The 19,494-nt window shown below is 51.7% G+C and overlaps 1 protein-coding gene across 5 annotated transcripts in view; it reads right to left on the reverse strand.

Moving 5' to 3' along the window:
• NLRC5 (NLR family CARD domain containing 5) overlaps window positions 1-19,494 on the reverse strand; it is a 95,506-nt gene that overhangs the window by 15,894 nt on the left and 60,118 nt on the right. For all 5 annotated transcript variants that reach the window (XR_013825212.1, XM_079906717.1, XM_079906715.1 and 2 more), the window contains 13 exons: window positions 18,323-18,412; window positions 16,381-16,425; window positions 15,348-15,437; window positions 14,391-14,474; window positions 12,020-12,103; window positions 9,084-9,173; window positions 8,833-8,895; window positions 6,418-6,504; window positions 4,548-4,631; window positions 3,663-3,752; window positions 3,202-3,267; window positions 1,455-1,538; window positions 1,284-1,367 (listed from right to left, as the gene is read on the reverse strand). Coding sequence is in view for 4 of the 5 variants with exons in the window: in XM_079906717.1 (XP_079762843.1) it covers window positions 1,284-1,367; window positions 1,455-1,538; window positions 3,202-3,267; window positions 3,663-3,752; window positions 4,548-4,631; window positions 6,418-6,504; window positions 8,833-8,895; window positions 9,084-9,173; window positions 12,020-12,103; window positions 14,391-14,474; window positions 15,348-15,437; window positions 16,381-16,425; window positions 18,323-18,412 (1,041 nt within the window). In the remaining variant the exon portion in view is untranslated. The remainder of the gene's footprint in view (window positions 1-1,283; window positions 1,368-1,454; window positions 1,539-3,201; window positions 3,268-3,662; window positions 3,753-4,547; window positions 4,632-6,417; window positions 6,505-8,832; window positions 8,896-9,083; window positions 9,174-12,019; window positions 12,104-14,390; window positions 14,475-15,347; window positions 15,438-16,380; window positions 16,426-18,322; window positions 18,413-19,494) is intronic.

Genomic DNA, 19,494 nt, shown 5'->3' on the forward strand with positions numbered 1-19,494 from the left:
AGGGAAATTCTATAACATGGTACAACAAGGATGAACCCCGAGAATATTATGCTGAGTGAAATAAGCCCATCCCAAAAAGACAAATACTGTATGATTCCGCTTGCAGGAGGCACCTAGAGGAGTGAGATCCACAGAAACAGAGTAGAAAGGTGAGTAGAAAGCCAGGGACCGGGGGGAGGGGAAAACGGGGGGGCGGTTAACGGGTACTGAGTTTCAGTTTTGCGTGAAAAGTTTCGGTTACACAGCAATGTGAATGTACTTAACACTACTGAACTGTGCACTTAAAAATGGTTAAGATGGTAAATCTTATGTTATGTGTATTCTACCACAATTTTTAAAAATGTCATGTTGGGGAACAACCAGACTCTATGTGCCTCATCGTGGGCTGAGTTGACAAGTGCACAGTATTGGCCATGAAGTAGGCATTTTTAGACACAAATCCCATGGAGCCTTTCCAGTTCCAGGAGAGTCAGGGGTTAGAGGAACAAACTCAATGACATCACAAGGAAGCACCAGACAGAGCCAGAAAGTGGGACGGTCTACAGCACAGGGGACCGATTTTGTCCACGGTTCACCCATTAAGAGTCCGAACAGCCATCACCACTCCATGCAAATGGGGACCTGGACGGGATCCTGGATCCAAAGAGCCAGCCGTCCCATCTGGGGAGAGCGGGGAATTTGAGATTGGACTGGGTAATACCTGACACTAAGGAATTGCTACTGATTTTTGTAGGTGTTCTAATTCAACTGTGATTGTGTAGAAACTGTCCTTATTTTTTAAAGACTTGTGGTGAAATATTTTGGAGTGATATTTTATGAGATCTATAACTTACTTTAAGACACTTCAGCTAAAAAGTAAAAATTCGAGGCAAATATGGAAAACCAGGAACAACTGTCAGAACTAGGTGATGAGAAAATGAGTTTTCAGAATTGTTTTTCTACTTTTTGGAATCTTCTGTTTTTCTCAAAGTTTTAAAATGATCGCAGTGAACATACAAACATGATATTTGTTACATGTTATTTCTGACCTCGGCTCGGTGTCCTTTTCAGTTTCCTCTTTTTCTGAAGTCTCCAAACATAGGCCCCACCTTGGGGAGGGAGGCTTCTCTGTGCCTGAGCGGGTTTCTGGGACTAATGGGCAGGGTGGTCCTACAGGCAGGTGGCAGGGCTCTGGACGCAGGAAACGGCTAAGACCATGACCTCGGGGGGACCCATACTTCAGAGCCCACCTCTGCCCCCCATTCCCACCACGGCCCCCTCCCAGGGTCACGGGCAGGCGATACCTGAGAGTGAGAAGCCCTGCCGGCCACTTTAGCAGACCCAGGAGGATGGTTAGCTGCTCCAGGCCCAGGAAGCACTGGGTCAGCCTGCAGACAGAGGTCAGTTACCAGAGAGGTTCTGGCAGGGACTCTCCACCCCTCAGCTGCCCCCACGGGCGGGGCCTGGTCACTCACGTGAGCTCCGTCAGTCGCAGGGCCTGGCTCAGGCCAGTGGCCAGTCTGGGCACGTGCTCTGGCCCGAAGCTGCACTCGCTCAGCCTGAGGGCAGAGGGCAAGGGTCAGAGTTTGGGCGAGGCCTGTTGGGACTGCCAGGACACATGGGGGAGCCTCCACTGAGTGCGAAGGCCTGAGAAAAGGCCAAAGATGCAACCCCTGCTCTGGGAGCTTCTCTTCTCTTTGGAAAGACACCTCCCAAGAAGGTGCGAGGAGTCAGTCATTTACTGAGCCCTGACTATACGGCAGGCCCTGGGCCAGCCTCTGGGTGCGCCATGTGAGCACGCAGGACTGCCTGCCTTACATGTAGTATCTCACTGAACCCCAAAAGCATCACCTACAGACGGAGAAAGTGGCCAACCCGATGACACACAGCTGGTAAGAAGTAGGGACAGATTCGGGTTTCAATCCAAGTCAGCCTGACTCCACACCCCAAACCCATGACCGCTTCCCTAGTCTCCAGTACCACCCTAGTTCAGGCTCCCTCGGGGGCAGGAGGGACTGGGATTCTTGCTGTGGCCCTGCCCTCCCACTGCCTGGCCCCGTGTGGCCGGCAGACAGGCCTCGGGACACTGTCTCACAGACAGACGGGCTGAGAAGAGGGCCCAGCACAGCACCACGGGGCCGCTCCCTCTCATAGGACAGGGGCCACCAGAGGTGTCCAGGAGGGGCTGACATTTGAGCTGGGTCTTAAAGGATTAGGAGAATTTGATCTCAGAAAAGGTAGGGAAGAAAACGTCAGGCTGAGTGCGCAGAAGCAGGGAAGCTTCATCAGGCAGTGCGTGTTTGGTGAACAAAGATCCCTTGTGGCTGGATTTGTGCGCACGTGTGCTGTGTGTGTGGGTGGGTGGTATGTGGTGTGTATATACTTGGTGTGAGGGTGGTGTGTGTGTGGAGTGGGGTGGGGGGAGTGAGGAGGAATATGGCGGGAGGTGACAGCCAGATCAGACTCTGAGGGAGAAGACCAGGCCAAGGAATTTGGACTTTATCCTGAGGGTAATTGGGAGCCCCCGAAGGGCTTTGAGCAACGGAGTACCACATTCAGATGTGTGTGTTGGGAAGACCCCTCCAGGTGCTGTGGGATGATTGGAGGAGGCCTAGCCAGAGGCAGTGGACCGATTCAGAGGCCACGACCAAAGGTGAAGTAAGACATGTAGAGGAACTAACCCAAGGCTGAGAGAGACACACAGAGCTCAAGGCTACCGGGGGAGATAATAATAACAGTAATAATAAACAACTGATACAACACTCAAATAAGCCAGGGCCTTTCCAAGCACTTTATATATATTAACTCATTCAATCCTCACAATAACCCTAAAGGGTAGGTCTCACTATTATTCCCATTTTACAGATGAGGAATTGAAACACAGAGAGGTTAAGTCACTTGTCCAAGGTCACACAGCTGCTAAGTGGTAGAACTAAGATTTATCCCAAGTGGCTCCAGAGTCTGATCTCTTAACTCAGAAGCCTCCAGACTTATAGTTAGGACGTGGCTAAGGGGCACAAACACCACTCAAAGGCCCAGCCCAGGGGCTGGAGGTAAGGGGAGATTGGGGCAGATGTGGGGGAGAGGCAAACCCAGGCAGTAGCTTGAAGCAGGGTGTGTGAAGGAGGAGAGGACCCAGAGAGGAAGGAGGCATGGAGGCCACCACAGGGTCAACCTCCTCTCCCTTGTCCCCCCTTCCCGTCCCCCCAGACCAGAAATTACCTCAGTGTCTTCCTAGCCTCTTCTTGTCGGGAGAAGTGAACCCAGAAGCTCTGCTTGGAGCCCAGGCTGCAGAGAGAGGGGTGTATGGAAGCCGAGGGCCCAGCTTTGCCGGCATCCTTGGGACCCGGGCACCAGGGGGTGCGGGAGGGAAGGGGGCTGGGTCTTCAGGGGCAAGGGCGGGTGGAAGCCACGGGAGAGACCCTTGATGACCAGAGGAGAGACCTGTGCCGACCCGAGGAGACTCCCACCTCCTTCTTCAAGGACCCCAAACCTGGTGTTCCCTAACCCGTGGCCTCCCTAGGCCCTGTGGCACACGGGCCTCAGAGGATGGAAACTATGATCCCACGTTCAGTGAACCCTGAGACTCAGAGAGGGCGGAGGTTGCCCAAGTCACACAGATGGAGGGCCACTGAGTGTGCGAGTCTTGCTTCCCTACCAACGTGGCACCAACGTCGCCTTACTTCACTGAGGCCTCCCGGATACGTGGGCAGGAGGGGAGAGTCTCCACCAGGCACAGGACACTTTCCTGAGAGATACCGTTGTGGCTTAGACTAGAAGAGAAAAGAGGTTCAGGATGGGGGGGTGGGGGAAGCACCTCAGTGGAGCCCTGCCCAGCCCCCCTCGTCTCTTCCCTTCCAGCTGTCATCTCCCAGAGTAGCGTCCTCAATGTCCGAGTGTCCGTTCTCCAGGTGGAGACACTGAGGTCCAGAGAGAGGCCAGAGGGGCGCTATCCCCACACGGGACAGGTCAGGCACCAGACTGTGAGTCTTTGAGAGCTGCCCCTGTGGTCTGAGACTGCGTGATGATGAGGCCAGGCTGGCAACTCCAGCCCCACAGGGGTCAGGGATGCCCAGAGCACAAGGCCCAGCTGCCTAGCAACGGGTTGTATCCTGGCTCTGGCCGCCAGTCTCCCAGGTCACTGGGGCGACTGAGTGAGTGAGGATGACTTCCTAGGGACGCTCCCTGCTGTGGCGACATCCGCAAATCCGTGTCCCATAGATTTGGTCAGAGGAGCTTCAGGGATGGGATGGACCAAGAGCCAGGACAACTGAGACCCAGCAGCTGGTTAGAGATGAACGGTTGCTCCCTACCCGGAGTCAACTTGGATCACCAAGCTTTAGTCACAGCCTCTCCTGGGTGTCTGGTGGGAGCTCTGCCCATAGCGGGCAATGAGGGAAGGAAGAAAGGACCCAAGGTAGGCAGGGCTCAAGGTAAGAATCAGCCCTTTCCCCTCCCCAGCCCTTGTCCTCTGCAGTTCTCTAGGGATGACTCAAAAGAAGCCCACTAATGTTCTTGGCCCTGGGGAGTCTCCCTCCTTGCTGTCTTTGAAGCTGCTCGACACTTACTCAAGTGAACCGGAGATGGGCACCTGAGGGAGACATTCCAGGAGGCACCTGAGCCCGGCATCACCCAGCAGGTTTGCTGAAAGGCTGCAAGAGGTACGAGGAGGTTGTTGGTGCTCAGACGTGCCTTCTCTTCAGTTACCATCACTGCTACTCTACCCACTCAGCACTGCCATGATCCCCTCCACCACTCTGCACTACTTCTGTTCCAACAGCACCGTCATCACCACCAGCACCATCCCATCACTGCTACTAGGCATCACCACTAGAATTATCACCACCATCCCCCTCACCAGCACCACAGTTAACCAGGCCTCATCTTCCCGTTCAGTATCTGGTGACCACTCCCAGGACTCAAGTGCCTGCAGCAGGCTTTCAGGGGTTAGAGAAAAACCAATTAGCTTTTACCATGCACTTGGCCTGCATCCGTTGGGAGCCATAATTTTTGAACAAGAGTAAATTCAGGAAAAAGAAAGATATTTGGAGGATGTATTTATCCATCATATTTCTTCTTTTAATTTGAGAATGCAATATCTGAAATTGCACCGGAAGACTTTCTTATTTCCCTTCATTGTAGCATTCTATGGTTTTAGCTACAGTTTCAGAAACAATATAATCAGCATGTCCGGGAATATCTGATTTTTGTCCTGCATCTTTGAACTCATTTTGCCCCTGATTATGACACTTTTTTTTTTTGTTTTTTGCGGTACGCGGGCCTCTCACTGTTGTGGCCTCTCCCATTGCGGAGCACAGGCTCCGGACGCGCAGGCTCAGCAGCCATGGCTCACGGGCCTAGGTGCTCCGCGGCATGTGGGATCTTCCCGGACCGGGGCATGAACCCGTGTCCCCTGCATCGGCAGGCGAACTCTCAACCACTGCGCCACCAGGGAAGCCCCTGATTATGACACTTTTAAGCCTTGTTTATTTTCTCTTTTCCTGAGAAATTTTAAAAATGAAAAACTAGTTTGTCTCAGGAAGACACTTAATAAAGTAATCTTTAAAATAAGCAAAAGTTCCCTCTATAATGAAAAAACAGGAAAACTTAAAGACATCTTGCTTATTCATCTTTCTTTAAAATACATGATTTTCATCAGCCGCATTTCTCTCCTTGGCCACATCACAACAGGAACTTAAATTGTGTTTTTTCGGGTAGACAGCTCTCTTTACATCCTGCTTGTCCTAAGCTGGACTCCTAACAGTTTTGAGCAAAGACTGCATCGTACTAGTTGTGTGACTTAGGGCAGGTTCTTAAACTCTCTGTACCTCAGTTCTCTCATCTATAAAATGGGGATAATAGTACTTAGGGTTGTTGGAAGGATAAAAAGAATATGTAAAGCACTTAGGACAGTGGAGAAACTACTCAATAGGTATTAGCTTTGTTTCACCTACCCATGCGGGCTGCACTATTTGGGCACCCAAGACAGGCCACACAGATACCACTTCTCATCCATACGACAGCCCACAAATCCCCACCCTCCAGGGCCCTCCGCAGGCTGAGGCATTTGTTGCTCTTAACCACCTGCCAGGCCAACCAACGGATCCCTTCTTTCAGGCCCCACCAGCCAGCAGAGCTCCAGTGCCCTGATAAACATGAGGCCAAGGGGCTCCTGTGGCCCTTTGTGAAGGGCTCCCCAAATTAGATCAAGGGCATACCCTGAATTAGCTCCACCATGGTGGCAGTGGGGAATGGTAGGGATAAAATGGGGACAGAGAAACCACGTGGACGTGACTGAGTCCCAGGCATCCCATGCCCTGTTAGCTGGTCCTAACAGAGAGGACCAGCTGAGTGCACACACACGCATGCACACACACCCTGTCGGTGCCACCCAGGCACACGCTCCCGGGCTCCTCTCCCCCCTCCTGCCCGACTTACTCCAGCTGACTCAGGTCTTCACACTTGCTCAGCAACCAGCAGAGCGGCTCCACATGCTCCTGGCTGAGGCCGCAGCCTGTGAATCTGCTGCAGGAAGGGGTGCAAACCGGGGATGGGGCCACTCAGACCCTCTGCCCTGGCTAGTCCTGGGTGTGGCCTCTGAGTTTCAGCGGGGCCTCACCCAAGCTTGGATTCTCTGGAAACATCCAGCATCCACCACTCCCACCTCCCTCCACAGCAGATCCCACCAACATTCTCCCTCTGGGGAGGTGGTTCTCAAAGTGTGGTCCCCGACCACCCCCACCAGCATCCCTTGGGAACTCGGTGAGAGGCATGTTCTGGGAACGCAACCCAAATGCGCTGAATTAAAAGCTCTAGGAACAAGGCTCTCCAGACTGATTCTGATTCAAGGTGAACTACAGCTCTTGGCGGTCACTTTAATCGACAGACATGAGGGTGGAGTGGAGGAGACTAAGGGTGATGTCTGCTCCTGCAGAGGGTTATTGATGCTGGAATCAAAAGTAATAGTAAGTGTCTTTGAGAGGCCTACACCGAGACTACACAATAAGGTAAATGAACAGCTTACGGCCAGCCAGCAACTTAAAAAAAAAATCTTAAAATGAGAAAGTACCTAAAACCAGTATCTAAAATTTTTATCATTGTTACTCTCCTTCATGATTTTTTCCATAGTCCTAAATTCCCTACTACCCTACTGTTTACTTCATATTTTTATTTAAAAAAATTTTTTTTTTTTTGCAGTACGCAGGCCTCTCACTGTTGTGGCCTCTCCCGCTGCAGAGCACAGGCTCCGGACGCTCAGGCTCAGTGGCCATGGCTCATGGGCCCAGCCGCTCCGCGGCATGTGGGATCTTCCCGGACCGGGGCATGAACCCGTGTCCCCTGCATCGGCAGGCAGACTCCCAACCACTGCGCCACCAGAGAAGCCCTACTTCATATTTTTAAATCAGCTCATTCTTTTTATTTAATGCATTTATTGGAAAAGGAAACCCTGTATCACTCACTCCAATGGAAAACTGGGATTGCCTGCCCCAAACAGACCATAAGCATAAGGATACAGGAAACGGGAGCAAAATATCATCATTAAATTCGAGCCAGACACTGGCACCTGCTGAGAGCTCTCTCTTTATTTAAAAGGGAGCTTAGCAAATGTTAAGAGGTGTTGTAGACACACTAACACCTAACTGAGGCTTCCTCTTGGCCTTAATCAGAGAATTGAAAAGGGAGGAATTCAATGAAGCTGAAGTACTCTACCATCGGCCCAACCTCCTAAAAATCATCCCACCCTGGTCTTTGTCCTACATTTTGGAAATCACAGACTCGGAAACTATGAAGGTATTCTAGAGGTCACGATAGTGTTGGGTTAAGACAGGAATTGGAAAGTCTACAGCCCAAGACCGCCTGCTTTATAAGACCTGCACACTAAGAATAGTCTTTCCATTTTCAAACAGTTGAGAAACAAATCAAAAGGAGAGTAACATTTCATGACACACAAACATTACATGAAATTCATGTCTCAGTGTCCATAACTCCAGTTTTACTGGTACACAGACACACGCCTTCGTTTACATATTGTCTGTGTTGCTTTCAAGCTAAAACGGCAGGGTTGAATAGCTGTGATAGAGACCCTATGGCCTGGAAAACCCCAAATATTTACAATCTAACCCTTTACAGAAGAAGTTTGCCTGCCCCTGGGCCAGGAGCGCTATAAGACTCCCTGGATTCAAGTCCCAGCTGTACCCCTTCCTGCTGCATGACCACAGCTGTGAGGCTTATAGGACGTAATCTGCATGAGGCTCTTAGAATGGTGCCCTACAGATGCTCAGCAAACATCAGCTCTTTATTTATCGTTATTTCGCAGCTGAGGAGGCTGAGACGCAGAGAGAAGGGTCTGGTCCAAGGTCACTCGGTGAGCCAGTGGCATCAAATAGCTACCAGAAACGTCATCTCTGTACTTAGAGGTTATTCTCTGGCCCCATTATCCTGTGCAATGCTGGCTCCCCTGTCACCAAGGCAACCACAGAGCACTGGTCCAAGAGTCAGCGGTGTGGCGCAGGGGGACACTCGTAACTGTGAGTGCCTGTCGTGCTTTACACATTGCCTCAATTCCTCTTTGCCAACGGCCTGAAATATAGCGTCTCCCTTCTCCAGCTGCGGGAGCTGAGGATTGGAGAGGTTAAGGAACTTGCCCAAGGTGCCAGGCCCTTGTGGGGCTGGTATTTAAAGCTTTTCCGCAGACCAGGCCCCTGAGCTCTAATCCTGTCTGCTGTGGACTCCTTGTTTGCCCGTGACGGAGCCCAGCCCTCTCAGTCTGTCCTCTGCTCTGGACATCCAGGAGGCAAGTCTGCCCGTCCTCAACCCCCACGGGCTGCTCGGGCACGGTTCCGGGGGACTTACCCACAGCACCCGCCTTCCTGCTCCTCGCTAGACCTGAAGTGCAGGGTCGCGTGATGCAGGGACCTGGAGCAGACAGCACCTGGGTCAGCCACCCTTGACCACAGCCTCAGCATGCCCCCAGGGGGCAGGCCCCCCTCCTCCAGCAACTGAGTCTCTGATTTGGGTCCCACTATCTCCATCCTAGCCCTTCACATCCAACAGGCTCCAGGCACCACCCTCCTAGGTTCTGGTTGTCCCAGGGCAATGCTCACCTGAGATCCACCTTCTGAACCCGCGGGCACAGGCTGAAGATGTCAGCCAGCAGGAGGGGGCTCCTTGGGGACAGTTCCATCTGGGTCAGCCTGAGTAGGAAAGGGGCGGGGCCCTATGTGAGCAAGTCGGAACCAAGCAAGATCAGTGGGCAAGAAACCTGGACAGGCTGGAGGCAAATGAAAAGGATGGGGGGCTGGTGGGTCAGCCAGGCATTAAGGAAGGAGACAGGAACTCAAGAGCGAGAAATAGGAGCTTGAGGTCAAGTGGACTGAGGTTTGAGTCCTAGTTCTGCTTACTGGCTGTGTGTCCTTGGATAAGTAGCTTAACCTCTCTGAACCTCAGTTTCCTTATCTGAAAAACGGAACTACTTATACACCTTCCTCTAGGGTGCACTGCCAGCACGATACCCATGCTTATTGTTATTATTATATTGTTTTTATCCTAAGCACTCACAGGTGAGTCCTTGCTGACAAGGAGCGGGAAGCTTTAGGTCCTTAAGAGTTTCTTAAGCTCAGCATTACAGAGATAATTCTTTGGATTTGGGGGCTGTCCTGTAGGAAATTTACCAGCATCCCAGACCTCTACTCACTAGAGGCCAGCAGTAGCATGACCTCCCACCCACCTCTGCCATCACGATAACAAAAATGTCTCCGTTGCCGAATGTGTCCTGAAGGGCAAAATCACCCTCCAGCTGTGAACTACTGCCTTAGAGAAAGTGAGATGCTTCCATCTTGCCCTTGGAGGCATCCTTGGGGTCTCCATTTCCCTCGCTCCATAAACCCTCCATCAGCTTGTCTTGTTAGTTACACCCCCAAGATCCACCCTGAATCTACCTGCTTCCTTCTCTCCCCACCAATTCGCAGCCCCCATCATCTCTTACCCTGGCTGCACAACCCCCTCCCTGCTCTTGCTTCCACGCTTGTCCCGGTCCCTTCTCTACCCAGCAGCCAGACTAAGGTTTTGAAAAGACAAATCGTTCCTCTGCCTTGGGCAAAATCCCAAACTCCTCGCCACAGCTACCAGGCCCTGTGTGACCCGGCCCAGGTTCATTTCTCTACCTTCTCTCCTACAACTCTGCCGGCCACTGTGCTCTGGCCACACTGGCCTTTCTGACTGTTCCTCGAGCCCATTGAGTTCAATCCTGCTTCAGGGCCTCATGCATGCTGTTCCATCTCCTTGGAATGCTGTTCCCTGCTTTTCAAAAGGCTGGCTCCCTCTCTTCCTTCAGGTAGCACCCCAGCAACCCTCCTCAGAGGCGTTCCCTGACCACCCCTGCCATTGTCTAAATCACCTCCACAATCACTCCGTACCACATTCTCTAGAAAAATACTTTATCACTCTCTGAATTCATCTTATTTGCTTTCACTTTGCTTGTTGACCAGCTCCCTCTACTACACGGTAAGCTCCAAGAAGATAAGGACCTCGTCTTTTTTTTTTCCTCTCTCAGCTGTGTCTCCAGCACCCCAAGCAGTGCCTGGTCCACAGCAGTGCACAAACAGTATGGACTGAATAATACTGGGTTGGCCAAAAAGTTTGTTTGGGTTTTTCAGTAAGATACTATAGGAAAACTCGAATGAATTTTTTGACCAACCCAATACAAAGCTTAAGCACTGGTGACCGTCAGGCCGGCTACCTCATTCCAAAGACAGATGAGGAGTTGGGGGCTGATGCTGTGTGACTTGGGCATAGAGAAGTCCCTCTCTGGTCTGAGGTTTCCTATCTACTCATGTTAGCCCACAACTTCTGTGTCCAAAGGAACCCTTCCTGATCCGTCCTTTCCTGTCAGGGTGGGACCATAGTGGATTCTGTAGTTTGACATGGGCTCTGCCACACTTGCCCACCTCTGGGAAGTCACACATCTCCTCCCTCCCCTCCCAAAAGGACTCAGGGATAAGTGAGATCCTGGATGTGATGTCAGCTGTCTCAGGTGTCCCAGAGATCCTTAGCAGGAGTACTTATATTGCTGTTTTTAATGGTATGATTTAATTTTCTGTTGTATTTTTCCATATCAGCTGTAGCTGCTCTTGCCCCATTGGAAAAATATTTAAAGTAAATCCTTTTTTAAATTCTAACCAGTCTGAGCTGAAATTAGAAAATAGAGTTTTAAATACTTTGGGGATGCTGCTTAAATTCCCCTTTTACAGAATTAGATGGTGACCTTTAAAAACTGGTGAGTGGGGGCTTCCCTGGTGGTGCAGTGGCTAAGAATCTGCCTGCCAATGCAGGCGACACGGGTTCGAGCCCTGGTCTGGGAAGACCCCACATGCCGTGGAGCAACTAATCCCGTGCGCCACGACTACTGAGCCTGTGCTCTAGAGCCCGTGTGCCACGACTACTGAAGCCCATGTGCCTAGAGCCCGTGCTCCGCAACGAGAGAAGCCACCGCAGTGAGAAGCCCGTGCACCCCAATGAAGAGCAGTCCCCACTTGCCACAACTAGAGAAAGCCCGTGCTCAGCAATGAAGACCCAATGCAGCCAAAATATATATATATATATATATATATATATATATATAAATTACAAAAAAACCCCAACTGGTGTGTGATATATACGTGACCTACAACTATAGTCTCTTTATAGGAGTAGGTGACCTTTCTGTGGGTGGAGAGAAGAATGATGGCCCATTTGTCACAGGCCTTCCATTCTTCAAGGTGCTTTTAGAGCAACTATCTTGTTTGAATCCCAACCCTGGGGGAAGGGTTGAAGAATATTAGTCCCATTTGTCAGATAAGGAAACTGAGGCCTAGAGGGGTCAAATAACTCCCCCCTGAGGTTGACAAGGTATTAGGGGAGAGCTGGAAGCAGACTTGAGCTCCCAGTTGTGCCAGGTAAAATGATGAAACAGCCCAAGAGAAGCGGGGAGGGTGCAGAAGGGGATGGCTTTGCGATGCAAGAGCCTCAGCCCTGCACAGTGAAATGGGGAAACCAGTCTTACTGCAGCAGGCTTAGCTCAGGGAGCCGGGGTAGGTGGTGCAGCAGGGTCTCCAGGCTCTGGTCACTCAGGACCTTGCAGGACAATCTGTGAAACAAAGCATCTGAATGAGGTGGGGAAATCTTGGGAAAAGCTAGATGGGTCCTAAGCCAGGATTGCCCAAAACATCCCCTCTGAACACTGGGGTCCTTGAGTTATCATTGAGGCTGGAGGAAAGGGAAGGTCATATATATGCTTGGAAAATGCTGGGTTAAGCCCCATCAGTTTTCTTTGCTGCAGGACTTCTCAGAGCCTTTAATCTGCCCTTGTGCATCGTGAATTTCTAAAGGGCTATAGTAGACATTTTTCCCCCAAAAGGCATGGACTAGTAGGATTATCATTTTGAGGGCCATGAAGACTGGTACCCTGGAGAACACACCTGTTAAGAAGAGAATGCCGCCTTAACCCAAAGTAGTGAACATAATGGTGGCAATTCAGGCACGTTAACAGGTCAGCAAAGGAGAGATGCAGGGTAGCTCGGGTCCCTGACTGCCCATCAAAACCAGACCAACCAGCTGATCACCTGTCTAGATAATTCATCAGAAGCCAGTCCACTTAGGAGAAACTCCTGATATGCATCCTTTGGTCTCTGCTCTGTCTGGAGGACTGGGTCAACCAGAGTCTCTAAGCACCTTGGGGTTTACATACAGCCCTCCCTGAGAGTCTAGAGGCACTTCCTGACCCCCAGAGGCGTTGGGACTGTATTTTCCTTCAGCCTTTCTCCCCTTTTGCTGCCCCTTCTCTCTGTCCCTGTTTCTTTGTCCCCTGCAGGCTGCCCTTTCCCCTCACTGGGGCTGCCAGGAGCCTGGCCCATCTCCATCGCATTACTGTCTGGCTGAAGGGGGACCCAGCTTCACCTTGCGGGGAACAGTAAAAGGGGCCACCTATGGTTCTGGAACTGGAAGCGAGGAGCCTCTGCCAGGGCCCAGGCTGTAGGCTCAGCACTACTCGCTCTGTCCCGGGATTGGGCCTGGGGCTCTGAGCACAGGCAGAGCAGAGGCGTTCACTGAGGGGTGGTCTGACCACAAACACCAGTGGCTTTCCACTGGATCCCAAATACACACAGTGCTACGGCCTCTGCTTGGGATCAATGTGGGGTTTACACACTGTTTTTTTTTTTTTTTAAGCAACAGAACCTTTACCTTTATTTTTGCATTTGGAATGCCAAAATGTACACATCATGTACCATGGTGATGAGTGGTATTAAAAACCAGGGGCAAGTGTGGGGGGAACTCTCTGCACTAGTTTTGCAACTTTTCTGAAAGCAAGCCTTAAACTATTCTAAAATAAATGGTTTATTTGCAAATTCATTGGTTCCACACATCCTGATATTCTAGGAAAGCCACAATGTTCTATTATGAGACAAAAGTTCACTGCAAATCTTAAGATCCTGTATCCGTTAACATCAAAACCACCTTCCTCCATATCCATAAGTGTTTGAACATGGGGAGAGGTATGGAAGGACATACCCCAGTTGTCAACATGGATAATGAGCTTGTTGCAAGGACCAGAGGGCAATTGAGGTGGAAGCCAGAAAGCAAGAAAAAAAAAAAAAAACTGTAGCAAAATGGAAAACCACATATGGGGCGATGTAAAGTGAAACTGCAGAACGCAGCTGGCCTGTGATTTCGAACAGGAAAAAACTTGTATATGCAAATGGAGAAGGTCACCAGGACAAATGACAACACTGAGTTGATGAGGGACGGGGTTATTTAGATGAGGGAGGTTTGTCTTGGGTTTCTTTAAGGTAATTATTGTAATAAAATTACAACGAGGATGAGGGAAGGAAAGTCTGACCGACCACTTTGCAGATGACAAAGCTGAGGCCTGAGGGGTTAAAGCCATTTGCCCAAAGTTACCCAGCTTGTTGGTGGCTGAGCCAGGACTCCTGATTCTAAGCCCAGTCTCTGGTCACAGACCCAGGCGTTCTGGGGTGAGCTGGTAACCCTGGCTGGGGGATGCCCTGAGGAGGGGCCTTCAGAATGACAGGCTCCAGCCACAGAGGCAGTCCCAGCTGAGTGCCAGGGTGGGGCTCCAGGGGTGGAGGGGGGCAGACTGGGGCTCCCAGGTGCCCTGAGTTGAGCCGATGGGGAGATGAAGCCCTGGGCCCGGCATGGCCTCTCTCAGTGGGAGGGATGAGGTGTCTGAAGCTGGGGCCATTGGGAGGCAAGGAGCCTTCCACCAATGGGTTAGGGAACTCCCATGGCATAGGGCTACGGGGTCTGGCAGGAAGGGACCAGGAGGGACTCATCTGGTCTCTAACCAGGACACCCCACCCCAGGTCACTGGGCAGGTGCCCACGTTGTGCCCCTGCGGCTGTGTCCTCCGTACTTACTTGACTTCCAGAGGCCCCGGGCACTTCTCCAGAGTCTCACAGAGGCGGGAGAGGCTCAAGGGTTCCAGCTGACATTCCCTGAGGCTGAAAAGGGGCAGCGGGCAGGGCGAGGGGGTCAGGGAGGGCTCAGGGTCCCTGTCCAACCCCAAGGGCTCTCCGCTTCTCCCAACAACTCTCCTCCCCAACCTGCAGGCCGCCAGCCCCTGCAGTGCCAACAGGGCACACTCTCCACCCCTTACAGCCCCCACAGAAACAGTCAAGGACCCTGAGCGCCCAGCTGCCCTCGTCCAGTCCCAAGTCCTCCCCACTGCCCCTGCCTACATCCAGGCTATCTTCGTCACTCACCTGGGCCACTTGAACACCCCCTGGGTTCCCCCTCTTGCCTCCCTGCAATCCTCCACCCTGCCGGCGTCTTAGCTTTAACAAATACAAACCTGGCCAGCCTCTCCTGTGCCGAAAACTCTCTGCGGCTCCCCATCATCCTTAGGCTAAAAGCAAAACACCTTTCCCATGTCTCCACTCGCCTCCACTCTCCCTGTATAATAAGCTCTAGCCACACAGAAATGCTTCCCCAGAGCCAAGGCTTCACTCCCCTGGGCCTCTGCACGATCTGTCCCGCCTGCCTGGGATCCTGCCCACCCCGTCCCCAGAGAACCCTGTTCAGGCCCCAGCTAACGTGTCTCTCTTCTTAGGTGAGGAAATCAAGCCCCAGAGAGGGGAGGGGCCCAGCCAGAGTCTCACAGCCCCTCATGGCAGAGCTGGGAAGTCTTCAGAGAAAACAATGCAGAATCTTCTCTACAGGGAACGCCGGAGCCAGCAGCCCCGTCACCAGCCCTCACACTTCTTCCCCCTTCTCTCAAACTCTCTTTCCCCTGTCTCCCAACCCCCAGGCTCTCCACTCCCTCACCCCTTACCCCATTGTGGTTACCCCTAAACAAGAAGTGGGTAAGATGGTACCAGAAGCTCCTGGAGATGCGGTGCTGACCGAACCCCAAGAACTGGGCTCCAGCTTGGAACTCTGGCAACGATCCAGCAGGCAACAGATCCCTAGGAGTGGGGAAATCACTTTGAAAGGAAAGTTCAAAGCATCCACATCGGAAGGCTAGACTCATTAGTCGGGGCTGGAAGGGGCCCTCGGGACAGTCAAGCCCCTCCCTGTACGGATGGGGCAACTGAGGCCCAGGGAAGGGAAGCCAGAGTGAGGATGCCAGCAGCTTATACCTGTCCAGGTGGGCAGCACCTGAGCAGGTCGAGGGGAGCTAGGACAGAGCCCCCTCCTCTTTCTGACCACTGCTGTAGGTATCATCCACCTATCTGTGCCTCCATTCTTTTGGCTTCAAGAACCCAGAGAGTTCCCAGAAATGGAGACCCTAGCTCGGCAAGCAATACCACCCCGGCTTCAGGCAGCCCACCTGCTACAGCAGTGTTTTTCTCTAACACATTAGCTGGAAATGCACTCTGCCCAGCTGGCCCCGCTTCAGGAGCCCTGTGCTTTTGCCCAGGTGAAACCAGGGTGCCGGGCTCCACTAGGGGGCAGCCGGGAACACCTGCGGAGAACTAGTTTACCGCAAAGATGTGGAAACTTTTTCAGAGCACCGACGGTTCTTGGCTTCTCTAATGTGATACTCAGAGTGTGAAAGGGCAGGGATTCATATGAAGTCAGGACGCTGCAAAGTGCTGCAAAGGTCCTCAGTGGCAGAAACACAGCGGCTCCCCTCTACCCTCCCACACAACCGCTCTCCTAACACTTGCTCTGCTGCAGCATCACCCGTCAGCCCCTCCCTCCCATGTGCCCTCCTTCTTAGAAAAGATTGAAAGCAGCTGATTACTGCAAATTTACATGGGGGAGGGGTTACAGAAGTGATTAATTCCAGCCTGCCAGACCTGGGCTAACAGTCAGCATGGGTCTGGGGGTTGGGGGCACCTATAAGAAATGGGGACCAGAGACAGAGAGGGGAGGCCCCCCAACCTCAGAGCTTTCCCTCCTTACCTGTCTCTTCCTTCACCCCTCAGGATGACGCGTTGGCTCTCAGAGCTGCAGGCAGAGAGGAGGTGGCAGCCTGAGAAAGGGCCAAGGGGCCCCTTCCCAGGCAGCAGCAAGAGACCAGACAGGCTGGGTCCAGCAAGACCTGGATGGTGGCCTGTTTTCTCAACAAATAGGACAATAAATATACATACAAAGCACACCACCGATATGATTTCCTTTGATTCTCACAATAAAATTGTGAGGTAAGGAAGTGGTTTTTTTTTTAACATCTTTATTGGAGTATAATTGCTTTACAATGGTGTGTTAGTTTCTGCTGTATAACAAAGTGAATCAGCTATATGTATACATATATCCCCATATCCCCTCCCTCTTGAACCTTCCTCCCACCCTCCCTACCCCACCCCTCTAGGTGGACACAAAGCACCGAGCTGATCTCCCTGTGCTACGTGGCTGCTTCCCACTAGCTATCTATTTTACATTTGGTAGTGTGTATATGTCCATGCCACTCTCTCGCTTCGTCCCAGCTTACCCTTCCCGGGCCCTGTGTCCTCAAGTCCAATTCTCTACATCTGCGTCTTTATTCCTGTCCTGCCCCTAGGTACTTCAGAACCTTTTTTTTTTTTTTTTTAAGATTCCATATATATATATATGTTAGCATACGGTATTTTTCTCTTTCTGACTTACTTCACTTTGTATGACAGTCTCTAGGTCCATCCACCTCATTACAAATAACTGAATTTCGTTTCTTTTTATGGCTGAGTAATATTCCATTGTATATATGTGCCACATCTTCATTATCCATTCACCTGTTGATGGACACTTAGGTTGCTTCCATGTCCTGGCTATTGTAAATAGAGCTGCAATGAACCTTGTGGTACATGACTCTTTTTGAATTATGGTTTCTCAGGGTATATGCCCAGTAGTGGGATTGCTGGGTTGTATGGTAGTTCTATTTGTAGTTTTTTAAGGAACCTCCATACTGTTCTCCATAGTGGCTGTATCAATTTACATTCCCACCAACAGTGCAAGAGGGTACCCTCTTCTCCACACCCTCTCCAGCACTTATTGTTTGTAGATTTTTTGATGATGGCCATTCTGACTGGTGTGAGGTGATACCTCATTGTAGTTTTGATTTGCATTTCTCTAATGATTAGTGATGTTGAACATCCTTTCACGCGTTTGTTGGCAATCTGTATATCTTCTTTGGAGAAATGTCTATTTAGGTCTTCTGCCCATTTTTGGATTGGGTTGTTTGGTTTTTTGATATTGAGCTGCATGAGCTGCTTATAAATTTTGGAGATAAATCCTTTGTCAGTTGCTTGGCTTGCAAATACTTTCTCCCATTCTGATCTGAGGGTTGTCTTTCCATCTTGTTTATGGTTTTAAGGAAGTATTCTTACCCCTGCTTCACAGATCAGGAAACTGAGCTATCAAGAGATGCAGTGACGTGCTCAAAGCGGCACAGCAGGTAGGTGGTGAGCCTGTGTTTGAACGTGGTCTGTCTGCTACCGTAACACCCGTTCTTGGAAGCAGGGAGGGGAGGACTAGGTGGACTTCACCTGAAACCATGGCTGATCTGCTTTGCCTTGGCCAGGGCCACTTGGCTAGCTGCCTTCCCTTCTACACTCTCATCAGCTCCAGAGACCCCACAATTCAGGCGGGTCCCTAAGAACTCAAGCTCCCACCAGGGAGCTCCCAGTTTCCTTAAAAGTCTCCCAGGGCAATCCAGAGAGTAACTACAGAAGAGTCGATGGATTGTGCCCCGCGGTGAATCTGGAGAAATTTGAGTGTCCCTGGAGCTATATTTCACTCATTCATCTATTCATTCATTTCACAGACACTCATTGAATGTTCACTGGACCTGGTATCATACCAGGGCCCTGAGGATGCTATATCGTGAATGGGACAGATGAGGGGCAGAGTGGGGTCCCAGGGACACTCTCACCTGAAGTCCAAGTGCAAAAGCCACGGCAGAGTAGAGAAGCACTGGGTCAAACAGAACACAGCATCCAGGGACAGATCGTTCTCACTGAGGCTGGAGAATCAGAGGGATCATGCTGACAGAAGTCACTCAGGACTCAAAAACACCCTTTTTGGGGTCAGAGCACAGGGCAGGGGAGGGCTGTCCCTCCCTGTTCCAGACAATAGAACACACTGAACCCCGGATGGTCAGAGCACCTCTGCCAACTCCCCATTGCACAGATGGGGAAACTGAGGTCCAGAGAGCAGCAAGGTCTTGCCCAAGATTATGAGACATGTTGGTGACAGAGCTGAGATTGGAACTCCAATTTGCATAAAATTTGCCTGCAATGGCAGCAAGGCCTTCCCAACCCCCCCTGCCCCCCCCCCCCCGCCCCCTGCAGGCCCCGAACAGGAACAGAAGCAACCTCCTCTGGTCCCAGCTTCCCAACGAAAGGTGGCCCGAGCAGGCAGTGCCCACAGGCCACAGCACTGGTTACAGCGAAAACCATAGCCACTGCCTCCAGAGTTTATGTGTTAACTGACTGGGAACCAGGGGCTCAGAGAAGGTGATGTAATTTGTCCAGGGACACTGAGAACCTGGGGTCTGTGACCAGGTTCCTGCGGCCAGGAAGCCTCTCCCTTGGGCCTAGAAGAGCCGGGGTGGGGGGGCATGTGAGCTAGGAGCACAGGGAGCTTTAAGGGCCTAGAAACTCTGGCTGGCTGCAGGCTAAGTCTGGGGGTTCACGGCCTCCTTCCAGGGCCTCCCTCCCATAGTGCACATCTCCCCCATCTCTGCCAGGTGCTCAGGGCTCTCAAATCTCCCCGGGCACCCTTCCTGGGTATCTCCTCTAGTCCAAACCCTCCCTGCCTACCTGGCCAGGGCCCCCCAATCAAACGGCCCTCCTCCCCACCCCCCACCCCCGCCCCAGGGCCAGAATGGCTGCCAGCTGTTATATTAATCAGGTAATACTTCCCAGCCCTGCCTGCCTGGGCCTCCCAGAGAGCCTGTGCAGAGACAGGGAGACAAGCTTGAGAAACGAAGGCTTAACTCAGCAGCTGGATCGCTGAGTCACAGAGACCAGTGTCTATTTTAGTGAGAAACGCAGTAGTAACTACCCTGTCCTGGGCACTGGCCACGTGTCAGGGACTGGCCCC

This window comes from Stenella coeruleoalba (genome assembly GCF_951394435.1).
Source record: "Stenella coeruleoalba genome assembly, chromosome: 20".
Taxonomy (NCBI): domain Eukaryota; kingdom Metazoa; phylum Chordata; class Mammalia; order Artiodactyla; family Delphinidae; genus Stenella; species Stenella coeruleoalba.